Raw genomic sequence first — 18,433 nt, 5'->3', positions numbered from 1 at the left:
TCGTTTTCATGCTGTCATATTGGATGGGTTTTGTATAGAGCTCTAAACAGGCAAGATTGAATACGCATTAACAATTGCTAATTTTATCAGCAATGTCTATGTAGCTTACAGCTTTATTCCACTCGGAATGTTTGAAAAGAAAAAAGACCGAATGGGACCATATTGGCATTTGATTCGGACACGGGGATGAAAAGTGTTGCCTTCAGTATTGTTTAAAATGTTTCTTCATTCGATATGTTATTGCCAATCCCTTAAGAGGGCAACATTGATCATCTGGATAAATTATTTAATGTTCCCAAAAATGTAGCTAGCTGATCGCATGAGTATCGCTTTGTGTGTGTTTAACCCATTGTTACTGCCCCATGGAATTAATCCACTGTTCGTTCACTTGCAGACAAGCGGTGGAGCTGACGGAACGTACTTCCGCCGAGCAGGCCGGTGCCATACGTGAGCCACTGAACGCGGTCAATCGGCGATGGGAGAATCTCCTTCGCGGTATGGTCGAGCGTCAGAAGCAGCTGGAGCATGCCCTGCTACATCTCGGCCAGTTCCAACATGCGTTGAATGAGCTGCTGGTGTGGATCAACAAAACCGACGCAAACTTGGACGAGTTGAAACCGATTCCAGGCGATCCGCAACTTTTGGAAGTGGAGCTTGCGAAGCTGAAGGTGTTGGCAAATGACATTCATGCTCACCAGAGTTCGGTTGATACGCTGAACGATGCGGGACGCAAGTTGATCGAGAACGATCGTGGTTCGCTGGAGGCATCCACTACGCAGGATAAACTTCAGCAGCTGAACAAGCAATGGCGCGATTTGCTGCAAAAGGCAGCCGACCGCCAGCACGAGCTGGAGGAATCGTTGCGTGATGCGCAGGCGTTTACGGCCGAGATTCAGGATCTGCTGGGATGGCTGGGTGACGTTGATGCCGTGATTAGTGCGAGCAAACCGGTTGGTGGTTTGCCGGAGACAGCGTCCGAGCAGCTCGAACGATTCATGGAAGTTTACAACGAGCTGGAAGAAAACCGTGCCAAGGTGGAAACGCTGATCGCTCAGGGACAAGAGTACGTGCGCAAGCAGACGCAACTGCAAGTATCTGCCAGCAATCTGCAGCATACGCTTCGTACATTGAAGCAACGTTGGGATGCAGTTGTTTCGCGTGCTTCGGACAAGAAGATCAAGCTGGAAATTGCACTCAAAGAAGCAACCGAATTCCACGACGCTCTGCAAGCGTTCGTCGAATGGTTGACGCAGGCCGAGAAGCAACTTTCGAGCGCTTCCGCAGTGTCGCGCGTTTTGGAAATGATTCAACAGCAGATGGAAGAGCACAAAGTGCTGCAAAAGGATGTGTCCATCCACCGGGAATCGATGTTGCTGCTGGACAAGAAGGGCACTCATTTGAAGTACTTCAGCCAAAAGCAGGACGTCATTCTGATCAAGAATCTGCTCGTTTCCGTACAACATCGTTGGGAGCGCGTAGTTGCTAAGGCCGCCGAACGTACGCGTGCGCTCGATCATGGCTACAAAGAGGCCCGTGAGTTCCACGATGCTTGGGTGCAGCTGACCGGTTGGTTGAAGGAGACGGAGAAAACTCTCGACACGTTGGCCGAGGAAACGAGTAACGATGCGGTGAAAATCAAGAAGCATCTTGAGAAGCTTCGCGAAATCCAGCGCAATTTGCAGTCGAAGGAAAGCTTCTACGATAGCACGATGCGCAACGGTAAGGGTTTGATGGATCGTGCACCGAAATCAGACGAACCCGTGTTGTCGAAGATGATGAGCGAACTGAAGGATTCGTGGAAGCGCGTATGCCAGAAGAGTGTTGAGCGACAGCGTAAGTTTGAGGAGGCACTGTTGCTCTCCGGACAGTTTGCCGATGCGCTGCAGGCCCTTCTCGATTGGTTGCGCAAGACGAAGGCGCGTCTGGCCGAGGATGGACCGGTGCACGGAGATCTCGACACAGTAACTACGCTTGTTGAGCACCATCGGCAGCTGGAATCCGACCTGGACAAACGTTCGGCGCAGATGCAAAGCGTGATGAAGACTGGGTTGGAGCTGGAACGATCCGACGAGTCACGAGAAACGAGCAAGAATCTTAAGGAAATGCAACGACTCTGGGATGACGTACAGGATCTGAGCAGCCGGCGCAAGAGCCGATTGGATGTAGCCCTGAAGGAAGCGGAACGACTACACAAGTCTGTGCACATGCTGCTCGAGTGGCTGTCGGAAGCGGAGCAGAAGCTTCGCTTTGCAGCCGCCGCACCGGATGATGAGTCACAGGCGAAGGATCTGCTCGATATCCACGCCAAGTTCATGAAGGAACTTCGCGAGAAAGAATACGACAAAGAGGATACGATTGGGTTGGCCAACAGTATCCTAGGAAAGGCTCATCCCGATGCGATACCCATCATCAAGAACTGGATTTCCATTATACAGTCACGCTGGGACGAAATCTCACAATGGGCCATCAGTCGACAGACCAAGTTGGAGCAGCATTTGAAGGATCTCCAAGATTTGGACGATTCGATCGAAGAGTTGCTGGCTTGGTTGGCTGGATTGGAAGCAACACTGCTAAGTAAGAATTGTTTTCGATAATTATTTTACCTTGCCTCGTTCGATCTCATCATGTTTCCCTTTCTTCTTTATGTAGATCTCGAAGCGGAACCACTGCCGGATGAAATTCCACCACTGGAGGTGCTGATTGCGGACCACAAGGAATTCATGGAAAATACTGCACGCCGCCAGGGTGAGGTTGATCGTGCTTGCAAACCACGGCAACCACCACCAGGCCTCAAAGAAACACGTAAACCTTCCCGCGGTGTACTGAAGACACCAATGTAAGTATTGCGAACACCTTTTTAAAACCCAACAAAAATCGCATTGTTTGTGAGGCAGATATTCCAAAAGAATCGAGTCCTGTGTGTTCGTGTGTTTCACAGTTTGTTATGTTTGATTAATTTTAACCAATCCTGTACACATTAGAATAGAATAGGACTTTTCGAACGCGTGTGTTGTTTTAAACATTATTCTTTCATTTCTGTTTTTGCAATACGTGTTAATTTAAGTTTCAATTAATACATTCACGACACACAACAAGCATCAATGAACTTACCCAGCACGCACGTGCAGTTAATGTGTGTTTTGTTCATTTCGATTACATTTCTAACTTCTGTTTAATACTTTTGTTGTTCACCCAACATTTTTTTGTTTCACGTTTGTGTCGGCCGTCGTTAAAAAAACATCTCTCGCGCACATCATACCCCCATTGTTCAAATAACAGTAAAGGATCTCAGGCCGATCTACGTGAGCACTCACCCGACTACGGCACTTTAGGACGCAAGCAGAGGTTTGTGATATTTTTATTTTATTATTTCATATCATTTGTTTGTTTATTTTGTTTACATTTAACATGGATGATTGTTTTGGAGATTTTCTTTTAATTAAAAAAAAAACAATTATAAGAAAAATTCTCTTAAACTCCATTACCCATTCGCAAGAGATACTTACTTACATATGTTTTGTTATATTACATCACTAACCAATCGAAATGCTCCCGACCAATAAGAGTGTCTTACAGTTATGCTCATAAACATATATTCTTTTTTCTCATCATTTCATCACATTTATGTGTTCCGGTGCCATGCTTCATTATGTGTGTTTGTGTCTGTTATCTTTCTTTCTTGCTTTCTATTGTGTCACTGTTTGCAATACGTGCAGCTTTAAGGGATCGCGTGATCAAGGCCTGAATTCACGTCGCACAAGGTGTGTATTGGTTATCGGTTCTTATAATTTCCCAACTTTTCATATATCATGTCCCAAAGTCTCAACTGTGATAATGGTTTATATTTCAAAAGGCTATACATTTGTTCATTGATATTTTATAAACTGTAAATCATTAAACGTTTTCTCACCCCACTACAAATGTGAAAACAACCAACTACGAATGTGTCATTTATAAAAAAACAATACAATTTACATGGTTTTATTACGGAAATGGTAGCATTACATGTATAGCTATTAGCACCATTTTTGTTCTGTTTTGTTCACATTCATTTGGGCAGTTAGTCGTTTGGTTTGTTTGAGTTAATATTATGTTCATATTGTAGTGATCGTTTGTGCATGCTGGTTATATATATCTTTGTTTTGGTTTTTTTTTTTTCTTTTCTCATGTATTCCGGTCGGCTGTGCCTGTGTGGTCACTGTTGCTGTGTGGTTGTATTTATGTTCATACGTTGCGCTATCATCTGTATCAATTCGTTGCCACCGCTCCGCATACCACGATGCTCGCAATGTGTGTGGCTCTGTGTATATGTATATGTTTCCTTCCGTGTATATTGCGTTATGTATCCTGGCCTTACCATCATCATGATCATCGTGCCCGTACCACCATTACATGCATACGCGAATCGGATTCTCCAATTGATAAAAATGATGTATTTCGTAAAAAACCATAAAATCTGCATTGCGTGAAACGTTATTCCTCTTCATTGCTTCATGCGCACATTCGTACGATATTCCGCACCACTACTACTTCTACTACCGCAAACCAGCAGCCGCGTGAGTCCTGGACGTGAAACGCAAACACCGGAACGTGATCGGTTGCCACATTATGGTCCACGGTTTTCGCCAAGGTATTGTAGTTTGGTTTTGTACCACATTTTAGAACGCCACCGTGTTATCGGTACCCGGCCATTAACACCAGCTCATGTGGACACACGATCAGTCATCATCATCATCAGTTATCGTGCATCAACGAGTAGTAGTAAAAGTAGAAACTTCGATCATATCGAGTTTTTGTATCATAAACAACCACTACCATATCACCACCATTTTGTATCATAATGCACCCACACACGATCAACCTTTCATTGCAAGAGCGCGCCACTAACTAAGCTGGTTTTTTAAATTTCTTCTCTCGTAGCAATCAAGCGGATACGGAGCTCCGGTCACCACGTGCCAAACTGCTGTGGGAGAAGTGGCGCTACGTGTGGATGATGGCGTGGGAACGTCAGCGCCGTCTGCACGACCACATGCTCTACCTGCAGGATGTGGAGCGCGTCCGGCAGTTCAGCTGGGAGGAGTGGCGTAAGCGTTTCCTCAAGTTCATGAACCACAAGAAATCGCGCCTGACCGATCTGTTCCGCAAGATGGACAAGGACAACAACGGGCTGATACCGCGCGAAGTCTTCATCGATGGAATCATTGGCACAAGTACACACGGACCCTCGAATGGTTTGAATGGTTCTTTCATTGCTGTTTTTCCCCTTCCGTTTCCGTAGAGTTCGACACGTCCAAATTGGAAATGAGCGCCGTGGCCGATCTGTTCGATCGCAACGGTGAGGGGTTGATCGATTGGCAGGAGTTCATTGCGGCGCTACGACCCGACTGGCAGGACCGCAAACCGAAGACTGAAGCGGACAAGATACACGACGAGGTCAAACGGTTGGTGATGCTGTGTACGTGTCGGCAGAAGTTCCGCGTGTTCCAGGTCGGCGAAGGAAAATATCGGGTAAGTATTGTTGACAGCAGACAGACTGTCCCTTGATATTTGATACTGATGAATGTTTTACCATTTTCCCATGCACAGTTCGGTGACTCTCAGAAGCTACGCTTGGTGCGTATTTTGAGAAGCACAGTCATGGTGCGTGTCGGAGGTGGATGGGTAGCACTTGACGAATTCCTGGTCAAGAACGATCCTTGCAGAGGTATGTACTGTTTTTCCTACTATTTGTCTCAACTCTCTATTTACTATACGTTACGTTACCGTTCGTTAGGTTAGTGTAAGGTGTAGCGATAGTAAGCTTAGTAAAGATAAATGGTAAAACAAATGTCAAGAACCGTTCAACGAACTTACGCTTTCTTCGTTTGCGCATAGCATAGGATACATGAGCCGTTGAACTAGGATAGCAACGATGCAACCATCACAAGATTGCCAATGATAGGATCAAAACCATTACGCTCTCACCTTGTTATTGTTTTCAATAGTCCCAAATCTAACTTTAATCCTGCCGACTGCTGCTAGGTGAACAGTTTTGTAATACCAATCTAAACACAGCATTTGATAATGGTGAACTGTTATAACTCTTTCGCGCGCGCGCGCGTCACTTCCCTTTTTTTAATTTATTAAAACCAGATTATTATAACCCCAGATGATTATAACGCAAAGAAGTGATAGTACTGTGTAGCGCGGTATGTTGTTGCTACCACACACTCAGCAAAGACTATTAATTTCGGTGCAAATGGGCAAAGTTTTAATACGGTGGGCCACCTTAATATTGCCACTAAGGAAACAACACGCAAAAAAACAATTACCGTACCCCCAAAACTGAGCGCTAATTTCTGTTTATTAACAATACCACCCACTTTTTCGATGATTTTGTTAGCAAAAAATGCATGCCTATTTCTTTCTGAATAACAATTTCGCAAAACCAAGTGTCCTCGAATGCGAGTATGCTGCTCTATACTGCTGGCAACTGTGTGAAGATTCCTTTTCGATGAATGCCTTTTTAAACACTAACAAATACTTGGTATCCTAATATAGGGCGAGAGCTTTATAGATACTTTAACTTCTTTGTTTTGGTTTAAGAACCTACAAAAAAACTAACAAGTTCTAACGAGTTGCTATCGTTCTTAGAATGCTTTCCAGTGAAGTGCTTGGTGTTTTAAATGATTGGGAGGGGTTTATGGATTCAATGCAAGCGGCTATGCTTCACTGTGCTTTTATGTTATTTGGAAAGCGCTTTAATTCCGCAAAAAAGAAAAACAAACTGATGTTCTTTTTAAAAATAATGCACATCACACACCCAACTGTCAGCGCAATTTGTTCTTTACGCAATGCATTCTCCCATCCCCACTGTTGCATAATCGCTTTGCTGTGCGGAAGTTGCAATCCGATCGTCCCCTGTCCGGTCAGTGTTCCGGCTCTGCTTTTTCCTCCATATACCCCCGTGCTGCCTACCATTTAGTGTGCGTGTCCGTTCACTGCGTGTGCTGTTCTCTGCGTGCCGTTGCGTGTACCATCATGCTGTCTTTCGTACGCCTGCTGTCCGTTGTAATTTCTAACAAACTAATCAATCAATTTCTTCCTTCTTCTTTCTTTCTTTTTAAAATGCTAACATAAACGATAATCGTTAACAAACTGAAAAAAAAACCCAAAAACAAATTCCGTTCTGTCCGCAATTTCGCTATCGTGTGTTGCGCATATCAACCCAACATTAAAACCAAACACACACATACACCGGTGCATCAATCTTCACATGGGTACATACATTGTCGTTGCATACAATCATCGATGGTAACTCATCATCATCGTCATCAACACTGTCGTCATCATCATCATTATACACACACATATATACACATCGATCATCTCTCTGGATCGGCTGGGTGACATTTCATTCCCATATCGTTTATCTGATTTTTACCCCGATCGTGGGTGGGAGGACCACCATCTTTTCGAACCGTGCGAAACGTGGGATCCAACTGTTTGTACGATCAATTTCATTTCAAACCACATTGTATCAAACGCTTGGTACTCCAAAATACCATTTGATGATTTGGTTAATCCGTTATGTTCTATTGCTCGGTTGATTAAAATTAAAAACGTTTTGTTCAACTGGGTGTTTTTTTGTTTGTTTGTGGGGATCTCGATGGTGTTTATAACCCTGGTAAAACAGTGGCCTTAGTTTTACCACTACCGAACCCGAACGATCCGCGCCAGCACGAAGCTTGCTGTCCATTGTGTAAGCAACCAGAGCTACTTAGCCTGCGGCAGTTGCTGCTGTGGCAGAGGAAGAAATTTCAGTTCGCCGACCACGGTGGTGGGCCGCGTTACATTTTCCTCAACGAAAAGGGCCACTGAAAGGGAGACCACCACCACTCACAGAGACCGGGGGGACGGCAGAGGTGGTCCTGCGACGTTGTGGAACAATTTGTTTCTTCAATCCAATGTTATGTTGTGCCGGGCCGAAGGATTTTGAACCCAATCTCTGTGTGTTTATTGTGTGCGTGTTTTTTTTTCAATACGATTTTCTATCCTTATCACGTTGTCGTATTATCATTTAAATTTTCGGCTTACACAATTCCGATGTTTTCTTCGTATATCTTTGTTGTGTAATGGTTTTATTTGTTGTTGTTTTGTTTTTGTTGAGAATATGAATGTTTTTGGTTTTAAATATTTTTGTTACGTTGTTTCAAAATTGTTGATAGACCTTTTGGTAAACCTATTTTGGTATTTTTTTTACAATTCGTGAATTTCGTACTGAGAATGTTGATTAATATTTGATTTTGTACGCGAATACGATGATAAATAATTGTAGCTCTTCTAAACAAATAAAGTTGAGAAAGTATGCCTTTTGCTTAGTGTACCCTGTTTGTATTCCCGTTGATTTAATCGTATCCTGATTGTGCATTTTAAACATTTGCTTCTATATTTTTAAAGTTAACTTTCCAATTAAATACAATATCAATCTTTTTTAACAACGTAAATGTAATGGTTAAAAGTGATCCGTACCTTGAATGTGTGTTGATTGTTTTAGATTTTTTGTTTTGACAACTTTAAGTCGCACTGTCTTCTTCTTCCGAACTTGTTCCGATCACTTCCACCACTATGACTGGCACACATGTTTCACACACCACGTTTGGCGATATGCACCTGCCTTTTCATACACACGTTTTAACCCAATGTTGCTCATCTATCGTACACTGTTCATTTGTAATACGTTATTCTGCATCACAACCTCGCAACTCGCACATCAATCAATCGCTCAACTTCAACTTCAGTCTCAGCTCACTAATACAGCTACTACTAACTACTAACCATGGGATCGCCGAAGTGTCCTTAAGTGTCCGTCCAACAATTTGTCACAATTCTTTCTCTATTGTGTTATGTGTCGTAAGATTACTTTTATGTTTTTGGATACATATTTGGATATTGAACTACGTTTATCGCTGTTGGCATCTGGTTTTCATTTTAATTGTGTAATGTTTTACTATGTTCATCTTGGTTGTATACGTAGCTGTTGTGTTTGATTATTTTTTTCTGTTTAGTTTTAATTTGTGGTAGAGCGTTAAGATTTTTTTTATCTTTAGGTGTTTGCTTATTTATTTAGAAAACGAATTGATTGTACAGCACCAGTATGTTAAGTTTGTATTTTGTTATATTTCGTTTTATGAAACTTAGAAATTATGTGCTTTTGTTTTCCGTTGTTACCTTACGTTGCATACATTTAATTTAGTATGTTCTTTTTAACGAAACGTGTGAGCCTTCTTATCGTATTATTTTCGCTTCGGCTCGTTCACAAAATTGGAAAAAAGAAACAAATATGTTACGCGAAAGCTCTCCACCGTTTAAAGCGAAACATGAAATTTCATCCCTGCTTTTACACAAAGCATCATTATTTTACGGCATTTTAACACACACAAAAAAGTACGGCCTCGTTCGCATTCGATGGTGAACAAAATAGTGACGAAACGAATGGACAAACGCCAAACAAAACCACCAATCATACGGCACTTTACATGTGTTTGGTTTATAAGTTATGTTCAACCTTTATGTTTGGTCCATCATGTTCGTGGATCGTCACCGATTGGGAAAGCACATAATTTTTAAATTTATTGCGCATCTAAACTATTTGGTTTGATTAGTTATACTTTATGTTTAAGTTTGGTTTTGGTATTTTAACTACGGTTGTGTAATAGTTGATGAAACGTGTATCAAGACTGCTAGCGAAGTAGACAAATGTAGCAGTGTTGTGTATCACTTTTCATCAATTTTTTTATATATTTTAGCATTAAGTTCAGTGTTGTTTGATAGTTTGATTTCGTTTGTTTTGTATCATTTAGTTTGCGTATTACATTTTATATTTGTTTGTTTTTTTTCTTTCATATGTTTTATTTTTGTACTCAACACTTCCATTTTTCCCCACCACCCTCCCAAAATGTATCATTTCCCTGTTCCCATTGCTTTTCCCAAAAAAAAACTTTTTTGGTTTTGGTTCGCATTTATTTGACAACTTAAAATGTTTAAATGGAATTATGTTTATTTTTTTGGTGATGGGTTACTCTTTTGTTTTACTTGTCGGTTTTTTGGTTTGTTACCTTTAATTTGATCAAATTTATCTATAATTTCAATTCCCCTCAACTCTTTTCAAAATCTTTCACAAATCGACATTTCTTTTCTTCTTCTTCCTTTGTTTTCTTTTCTACCAAACCACCACCAAAAAATGTGCGTTTTGTTTTTAATTTCTTCCACATAATTTATATCAATTCTTCCTCACTATGACCGATGTTTTTGACATGGACACCTTAACACCTACTATATACATCATACAACTCAAAACTGACCCTTATTGACACATCCCTATCGAACACGAACAATGTGTGTGTGTGTTTTTGGTGCTGTGTATCATCTTAACGACGTGTTTTTTTTTATTCTATCAAAATCAACATACACCACACACACACACTCCATTATAAAAACCTACAACCTTTCTCCCTACGTCCCCTTTCACCATTCACGCATTACGCATTAATTCACCTGCCTTCGTAACAAAATGAACAATTGCAATCATTAAAAAAAAAATGAAAACAATCGAAACACAAAAAAAAACGATGGAAAAATCAAACCACACACAGCCAAGGGACGCACAAACATCGAACTACGTGAGCAGTTCATACTGGCCGACGGTGTGTCGCAGTCGATGGCCGCCTTTAAGCCGCGTATGTCTGGCTCGGCCGGTTCCGGATCGAATCAAACCAGCTCGCCGATACCAACACAAGGTCCTATTGTGAAGGTAAATATTTCCCAACTCTATCTCTCTCTCTCTCTATCATCCTCGCACACACTCTTTCATTCCATTATTGTTTCCCCAAACAGTTTTCCCCTTTCTATCAGGCTGACTCTTTTCAGTTGTTTTACTTTTTCACTTTCACTTTTACTCTGTTTTTTTTTTAACATCCCGTGGAGATAAAAACTGTTATCATGCTACAGTTTTACACAATCCTTTTCAATTCCATTATTCCTATTTGTGTCATGCGACCGTTATGTAAGTGTTTTAGTATTGACTTTTCAATTTTCCATATTCTTTCCCAACTTTGCATATAAAACCCACACGGGACATCTGTTTCTTTCCCTTTTTTTCTCCAAACGTTTAAGTAGTCCATGGTGTGACCACTTTCTTCTCTGAACGCTCTGTTCAACTATATTCTCTTCTCCATTCTTATCTTTCCCATCTTTATGAAAAGGAAGTTCTTTTTTCGGACACTTCTGTTTACATCTTCCCATGATGTGTGTAAATTTTGTGTTTTACGTAGTTGAAAAAAAAAACTATTATAGAGCGCAATATATAGTATACCACTCTAGATCACGATCACTTGTGTGCCACAATAGTATAGTATCTCTCAAATGGACGGGCGAGTTTAGCGAGAGAGTCTGCACCACCATCAGGAACACTTGGATCTCAATTCGGTGTGGGTTTTTGTTTTTTTTTTGTTTTTTGTTCTTGGCTCTTCTCATTTGTATCATAAGGCAATCCAGGACGACAACACTAATGTACCAGTGGTTGTTTTGTCCCGGACCCAGCTAGTGTAAATATCAATATTGTTTCCTTTCTTTCCTAACTGATTGTAGCAAACGGTTTTCTCTTCGCAATGTGGTTTTAATAATCTTGTATTGCCAATTGTATTTCTTTTACATCTCAACAACATAATCTTCAATAATTGGATTGAGTTTTAAAATGTTTTCTCCCTGAAGCTTGAACAATGAAATTACTATTTTTGTTTTTTTTTCTAAAATGGCGATTTTAGAATGTGCCTTCATGACATTTCTCCAAAAATTGATTTGGAATGAAAATTTGGCAGAAATTGAAGAGTTTATTCCGCGACTCCATCGTTAAGCAAACAATATGTTAGATGATTTCTAAGGTTTTCCACCCGCCCAAGCATCATCTCATCCGGTTTTGTACCAATGTGAATTTCCTTCCGTCCAAAATCCTCCTGCTCACCCAACCTTTCAAGCCCTGTTTTCCCCGTCCAAGTGTCCGAAACATTTCGCGACAAGAGGTACGTATGTGTGCTTGATTGATCCTCGGTGTACACAAAATGATTTGTTCGTGTAGCGTTACAGACTGTTGAATCGATGTGTACTTGATAGCTGTTGTGCTGTGATGTTTTATCCTTTTCTTTTCTGATTTGTTTTTTTTATATTAGCCCAGTCCTATTGTGGACGGTGTGCTACTATCGAATGTGTGTGCGTGTGTTGCAGATAATGTGTTTTAAGTTGTTTGCCTGTTTCATGATGTACCGTTTGGTTCTGTTTCTCCTTTTAATGAATGTGTATTTTACTTTGTTTTGTAGTATTTTGGAAAATGTCATGAATGTGTTTTGTTTTTATTAATTATTTTTCTCTCTCTCTCATGTTATGCGTGTTGTTATTGTTCCTTTTTTACTTTGATTTTTCGTTTTTTTCTGCATGTGTTTTCATCTATTTTCGAATAAGTTTAAACGTGTTTTGTCATGCATCGTTCATAGCATTATTGAAACATTTTACCTTTTGTTTTTTGTTTTGGTTTTTGTTTTGTTTCGTCATCCTCGGGGGGGTGTCATCCCATCTCCTCCTTGGCTCGGGTATATATGTGGGTACTTCATTGCGGGCGAGAACGGCTCGCCGTCATGTTGGGTCCAACTCTCTAACACACTGTGCATCTTTTGAGATATGTGATACTGACAACATACAGGCTGCATCAATCATCCCTGGCGCGCGCATACGTGTGTCCATTTGTGTGTTTCGCTTTCACTGTTTCATTATCGAACACCAGATTTCGCAGCACGAATGTGTGTGTGTATTCCTCTCTAATACTTCTCATGCTCAAAACCATTTCCGTTGCATTGTTGTGGAAAGCACGAAAATTCTGTCCACTCATTGTATGAACTTTCTATTCTCACACTGCATAACTGCCCGTTTAGAGCGTTTAAAGAGGGTTGAACGTGTGGGTTGTTAATAAACAGAACTATCTCAAACCAAAAGCGCGATGCATAATGCAGTACGAGAGTACTGTCTGGCAGTATTACAGAAAAAGTAGTATTTAAAATTTTGCCCCAACCACCGACCGCTGAAGGCAGCTAAAATAGAAGAGACAAAGAATGTACCAAAACGAATAGCTTAAACAACCGTTTAAAGTAGCGCAAGCCGTTATAGACTTCGGAAAGGAACGAGTTAAGTTTAGGGAACACCAACACCAAACAAAATTTGCCCCCGTTATTTCTTTGCAATTTTCATCAACGAATCGCCCACTATCCGTACCTCCCCCCAAACTTATTTTCCAGCCGACGAACATTTGGCCGAACTGATGCCAATCTTTGAGCAGTTGCGTGCGCAGGGTAATCTCCCTTGCACATACCCGCTGCACGTCACCTCCAGCGGGACTGCCTTTATTCGTGGCGGTTCCCGTTCCACTCCGCTCAGTCCGCATGCCCCTCACTGTCATCCCTCGACGCATTGGGTAAGTGAAACGTTTTCTCCAGTTCTTCTGTTTCCGGTGTGCATCGTTGTTTCTGTGTGTGTGTGTTTTTATTTGTTTTTATTACGTTCAAAATAATTACTGCCGCCGGTGTGTTGTACTCTCCGCCCTTTCAAAAGCCTGTTACTTTGCGATGGTTAATTAGCGCCATCTACATGTGAAGTTATTCATGCAAGTGATCTAGATTGAAATGTGGTTTGTGCATTGAATTAAAAAATCTGGCGGCTAGGTGGCGCCACTGTTTGTTATTTTCCCCCAATAAAACATTTGTAAGGTTTTCTCCTGAATCCCGAAGTCAAGCCTGTATGGGGAAAATCTTTTTTTCATTTACCATCAATCATACCCTCGTGCAAGCATTCCCCCTGGATGTACATTTTACCGAACTTAAATACTAATATATTTTCTGTCATTTGTTATCAATGCGCGAATGCCAAACAAAACGAACAATTTAGGTACGCGAACGTTCGGCAAAGTCGATTTCGATGTCGAGACCATCGCGCTCGTCCCTGTCCGCATCGACACCGGATTCACTCAGCGATAACGAGAGCGGAATTGGAACGCCCGGACGTTTCCAGACGCCCAGCCGCAAAACTTCAGTGCCAGTCAGGTAAGTTGTGGTGTTTTGTTTACCTTCTTCGCATTACAATCTTTGCCATCAATTTTAACATGATTCTCTCACGTTTCTATTTGCAGTCGATCTCAGATGACACCGGGCGGTTCGAGGGCAAATTCGCGACCCAGTTCACGGCCGGCTAGTCGGGCGGGTTCGAAACCACCGTCCCGGCACGGATCGACACTGTCGCTGGACAGCACAGACGATGCAACACCATCGCGCATTCCAACCCGCCGGCTCACGCAAACGGCGACACCGCGGCCATCCCGGCTGTCGGTTGGATCCGTTTCTGGTCGTACGGGAACCACCACCACCACCACCAACGGTGTGTCATCGCGAACGGCTTCCGGTGCAGCATCACCTGCTCCGACGAGGTAAAGCAGCCTTTCATTTATCTTTTCCATTTAAACGCTCTAACTCTAATGGATACAGTGCACCTTCAACAGTGTAATGTGCAAGAGAAACATATTAATACATACTTATATTTATTCTCTCTTTTTTTCTCTCACACCCAACAATGAAAAATGCCTGCAAAAATAATCATAATTATTAAACACTACAACAAACTCACTCGAAATATTGTTGCCACCAATTCGGTTCGGAAAATATTGCATCGCCTGCTCGCGATATATTGCAACCACCCTAACAACTGCATCTCGCTTACAAAACCAAACCAATATAATCCCACCGCTAACCGATGGCTTTTTGTGGAACAGAAACGGTGGCATGAGTCGATCATCCAGTATACCAACACTAATAGGATTACCAAATAGCAGGTAAATATCGACGGTGTTGAATGCTTCCGCTAATGTTGCACTACTCATATGCAAATGGATGTGGGAAGAATGCATACCCGGAGTGGGACAACTGGTGCTTTTCCACCTTCGGAAAAGCTCTCCTCTTTTACAACCTCTATTAATATATCTATTCTATTTAATTTTCTTCTTTTCACAACAAACAACACTCACTGTCACGAAACTAACTAACTGCGCTACTTCTAATGTAAAACAAACAAACGAAAATTCAAATGTACAAATAATCGCGCCACACCCGCCCCCCCCACAACAACCGAATGGGCCACTTATTATAGCCAACCTCGCTCACGGATTCCCGTCCGTCAAGCTTCCAATGTATCGAACTCTTCATCAGCGACGGGGTAAATGTAACACACTGAAACCGTTTTATTTTTGTTCCTGTTGTTCGCCGTGACCGTTACGGCGCTTGGCTTTATGTTCCATTTGTTCGATTTGCTTGCTACAATAAGCCGCATCTGGGACTAGTAATAGCACCCGTTTAGAATAGTTTGTAGATTTCTGTGTTAATGTCGCTTGATGAACGTCGCTTACAACAAATTGGATTCTTTTTTAAATGATTATCTATTTTTTCCACTTTATTATGAAATTGGCTCATTTTTTTTAAATCTATTTATTGTCTTATTAATTAAAATAGGATTTACCTACTTTTTTAAATCATTTATGTGATAATTTTTGTTAATATATTTGATCCTGTGTGTTTATGATTTCTGTTTTAAATGTATAACTTTCATTTTCGGCATGATTTTACTTCTTTTTTCAATTTACTAACTCTTTTTGCGCTAAATTTGCACTGTTTTGTTTGCATTTGTTTTCACTTTTTTACTACTCTTTCACCCACAACAGTTTTTTTTTCCACTACGTGTGTGTGTGTGTTTTTGTGCGTATTTTCGCTTTCACTTTTGTCAAGACACTTTTACTAATTGTGTGTGTTTTTTTCCTATTCACTCGAGCAACAGAAAAACCAGCGGTGCATCCACACCATCCGGTATGCAGACTCCGCGCCGTACCTCGGTAGAACCGGGCACGCCCGGCTCCGTCCCGCAACGTCCGGAAAGCCGCAATTCCCGTGGCACTACGCCGAGTGAAAAGCGGGCACCGTTCCGGCTGTAGGCAGTTGTTGTCTATGTGATATTACGTGAGCGAGCGAGCAACCAGTGCCAGAAAGTGTTCCAGCAAAGAGCAAAAACGCGTGTTAGGTTTCGCTATCCAATCGAAGCTTGCTGTAAGCGAAACGAAACGAACCATCATTTAAAAAAAGAAAAGCGAAACACCGATACCGAAACACTTTCGACAAGAAAAACGGGAAACAACAACATAAGAGCGACAGAGAGGAATTAAGTATTTGGATGAACAATAACAAAGGAACTGTAAGATAAAGCAAGGAAAAGGTTAAAACGTTCTAACATGTAATTAGAATGGATGCGAAATAATTGAATTGATTGTCACCAGTGAACAATGATACCGCCCTAAAGCGGATTGATAAGGGAAAGCAAACTCCCAAATGCCAATCATACATAACATCACGGACAACTCTCGAATAGAAATGTGAATTCGATGAACCAATTGTGTGAACTAGAAAAAAAAAGCTGTAAGAAAGGGGATAGAAATCGCCAGTTTTATCCCTTTTTCATTACGGGTTCTTTTTCATGAAGTAAGTCCAAAAACAAAAGAAAAGAAAGCACAACTACATCTGCCGGCTTTCTTGCGTTTTCTTTTGTGTTTTTTTTTGTTGATTATTATAATAATTTTCGAAGCAAAGGGGAGTTTTTTTTTCTTATCTTCACTTTTTATTAAACTTTCTTCTTTGTTCTCTTAAGTTCTACAATTTTCATATAAATTAACATATTATTTATTGTCACTGTCTTCTTCAGGCAAGCTTTTGTTCTGTTAAGCTATTTATGTTTTTGTTTTGTGTTTTGTTGTTTTGTCCTCTTTAAAAAAAACAACAACTACAAGAAATTCGTCACTCACAACGAATTAAAGTTTGTTTCCAGGTGGAAGATGGAGTGGTAGTGAAAGATCGCCAGCTTTTACATCCTTCCATTCAACCACCTGCATCCTACTACCATGCGTGTGCGAAGAAAGAAAAAAAAAGGAAAAGTATTCACAAGATGTTCTCTTTCGCCGGTAGCTTTTTTTCATAAAAATTAAACAAAATGCGACAAGAAGTTAAGGAAGGGAAAAATCGCCAGTTTTGCTTTCCTCCCCACAGCTGGGAAATACTTCTTTTAGCACGTTGAGGGAAAAAGGGCTACCGTGCGGGACAGATATCTCGATAGCTCTTAAAAGGGCACCCTTACCGCGCGCACAGAAAAAGTGCGACAACGGAAGTGCAACACGTTATTTTCGACAATTATAACAAAACATTTTTACGTTTTTGAACACACGTGTGTATCGTTTTATTCGTCAGTTTGTTGTTACTGTGTGCAGACAAGTACATGCATACTGTTTTTTGCCAATTGAATAATGGATAAAAACGCTTTCAAAAACAAAACAAACGAAGAGAAACAAAAGTCATTTAGTGTCTAAGCGAAACAAACGGGGGTGTTTGATATAAAAGATGATCAATAGCGCAAGAATTAACAATTAAAACACACACACACACACCTAATAATAGCTTCCCCCGTCGTGTCGTGTTCGAATATTATTTTTTTGTCGCTTTTTTTCGGATTGGAAGTGAACAACGATAAGTGATAAGAAGTAAAGAATGAGAGAGAAGCCGCGTTATTGGCAATTCGTTCGTTTTTTTTGTTTGTTTTTGGTTCTTCTACATGTTTATGTGTTTTTTGTGTTCTTTTATTATATATATTTCTAAACATACCACGTGTATTGTTGTCATCTCTTGCGCTAATACAATAATTCCTGCTAGACTAAAATTCGGGGCTGAAAACATAAAAAAGAAAAAAAGAAATATAGAGGAAAAAGGAGAAGAAACAAACGCCCCGCACGTTTTTGCCCATTGTAATTATTATAAATAAAAAAGCTACACGTAAAACAATGATAAAACGAATGAAACAACAACAACAAAAAAGCAGCAGTAAACAAGCAAGGCAAAACATTTAATAAACTAAAGTCGTAGATAATCTCTTAGTTTTTTTTGTTTGCGACATTGTTCAGTTTCTAGATGAGTAGGGTTTTTTTAATAAAACGAACGAAAAAAAAGTTAGACAAAAAAAAATAGTGGAGGAAATTACCGAAGGAGATGATAAGCGGCCCGCATTATTGGGTGGGATGATTAATTAACGATTAACTCTAGCTTATTTGTAACTTGTAACTAATTAATAACAGAATTTAAGGCAACGATAGCGAGAGAGAACGAAAGAGAGGCGACAGAGAGACAGTAAGAGAATGAGGAGAATGTGAATGTGTGAAGCAGAGGTAGCCGCTAGCAATAACACGAGCTTCATTCGACGGGTTTCAATTCTAGTTGTGCCGGTACAATCTTCTCCGTTTTTGTGACTGTAAGCGCTATATAGGATATAGTATTCG

The 18,433-nt window shown here is 40.9% G+C and overlaps 1 protein-coding gene across 3 annotated transcripts in view; it reads left to right on the top strand.

Annotated features, from left to right (window-relative positions):
• Positions 1–17,909, top strand: part of LOC128309419 (dystonin) — a 113,997-nt gene extending 96,088 nt beyond the window's left edge. For 2 of the 3 annotated variants that reach the window (XM_053045799.1, XM_053045801.1), the window contains 12 exons: positions 395–2,574; positions 2,650–2,836; positions 3,717–3,761; positions 4,553–4,630; positions 4,921–5,210; positions 5,279–5,508; positions 5,587–5,704; positions 10,635–10,792; positions 13,969–14,123; positions 14,210–14,503; positions 14,846–14,905; positions 15,901–17,909. In XM_053045799.1, coding sequence (XP_052901759.1) covers positions 395–2,574; positions 2,650–2,836; positions 3,717–3,761; positions 4,553–4,630; positions 4,921–5,210; positions 5,279–5,508; positions 5,587–5,704; positions 10,635–10,792; positions 13,969–14,123; positions 14,210–14,503; positions 14,846–14,905; positions 15,901–16,054 — 3,949 coding nt within the window. In that variant the 3' untranslated portion in view covers positions 16,055–17,909. Of the gene's footprint in view, positions 1–394; positions 2,575–2,649; positions 2,837–3,716; positions 3,762–4,552; positions 4,631–4,920; positions 5,211–5,278; positions 5,509–5,586; positions 5,705–10,634; positions 10,793–13,322; positions 13,499–13,968; positions 14,124–14,209; positions 14,504–14,845; positions 14,906–15,900 lie in introns of all 3 variants that reach the window. The other variant, XM_053045800.1, reaches the window with a different exon arrangement.
• Positions 17,910–18,433: the final 524 nt, after the last annotated feature.

Source organism: Anopheles moucheti, chromosome 2 (genome assembly GCF_943734755.1).
Source record: "Anopheles moucheti chromosome 2, idAnoMoucSN_F20_07, whole genome shotgun sequence".
In the NCBI taxonomy this organism is placed as follows: Eukaryota; Metazoa; Arthropoda; class Insecta; order Diptera; family Culicidae; genus Anopheles; species Anopheles moucheti.
This window is presented reverse-complemented; position numbering and strand designations above follow the sequence as displayed.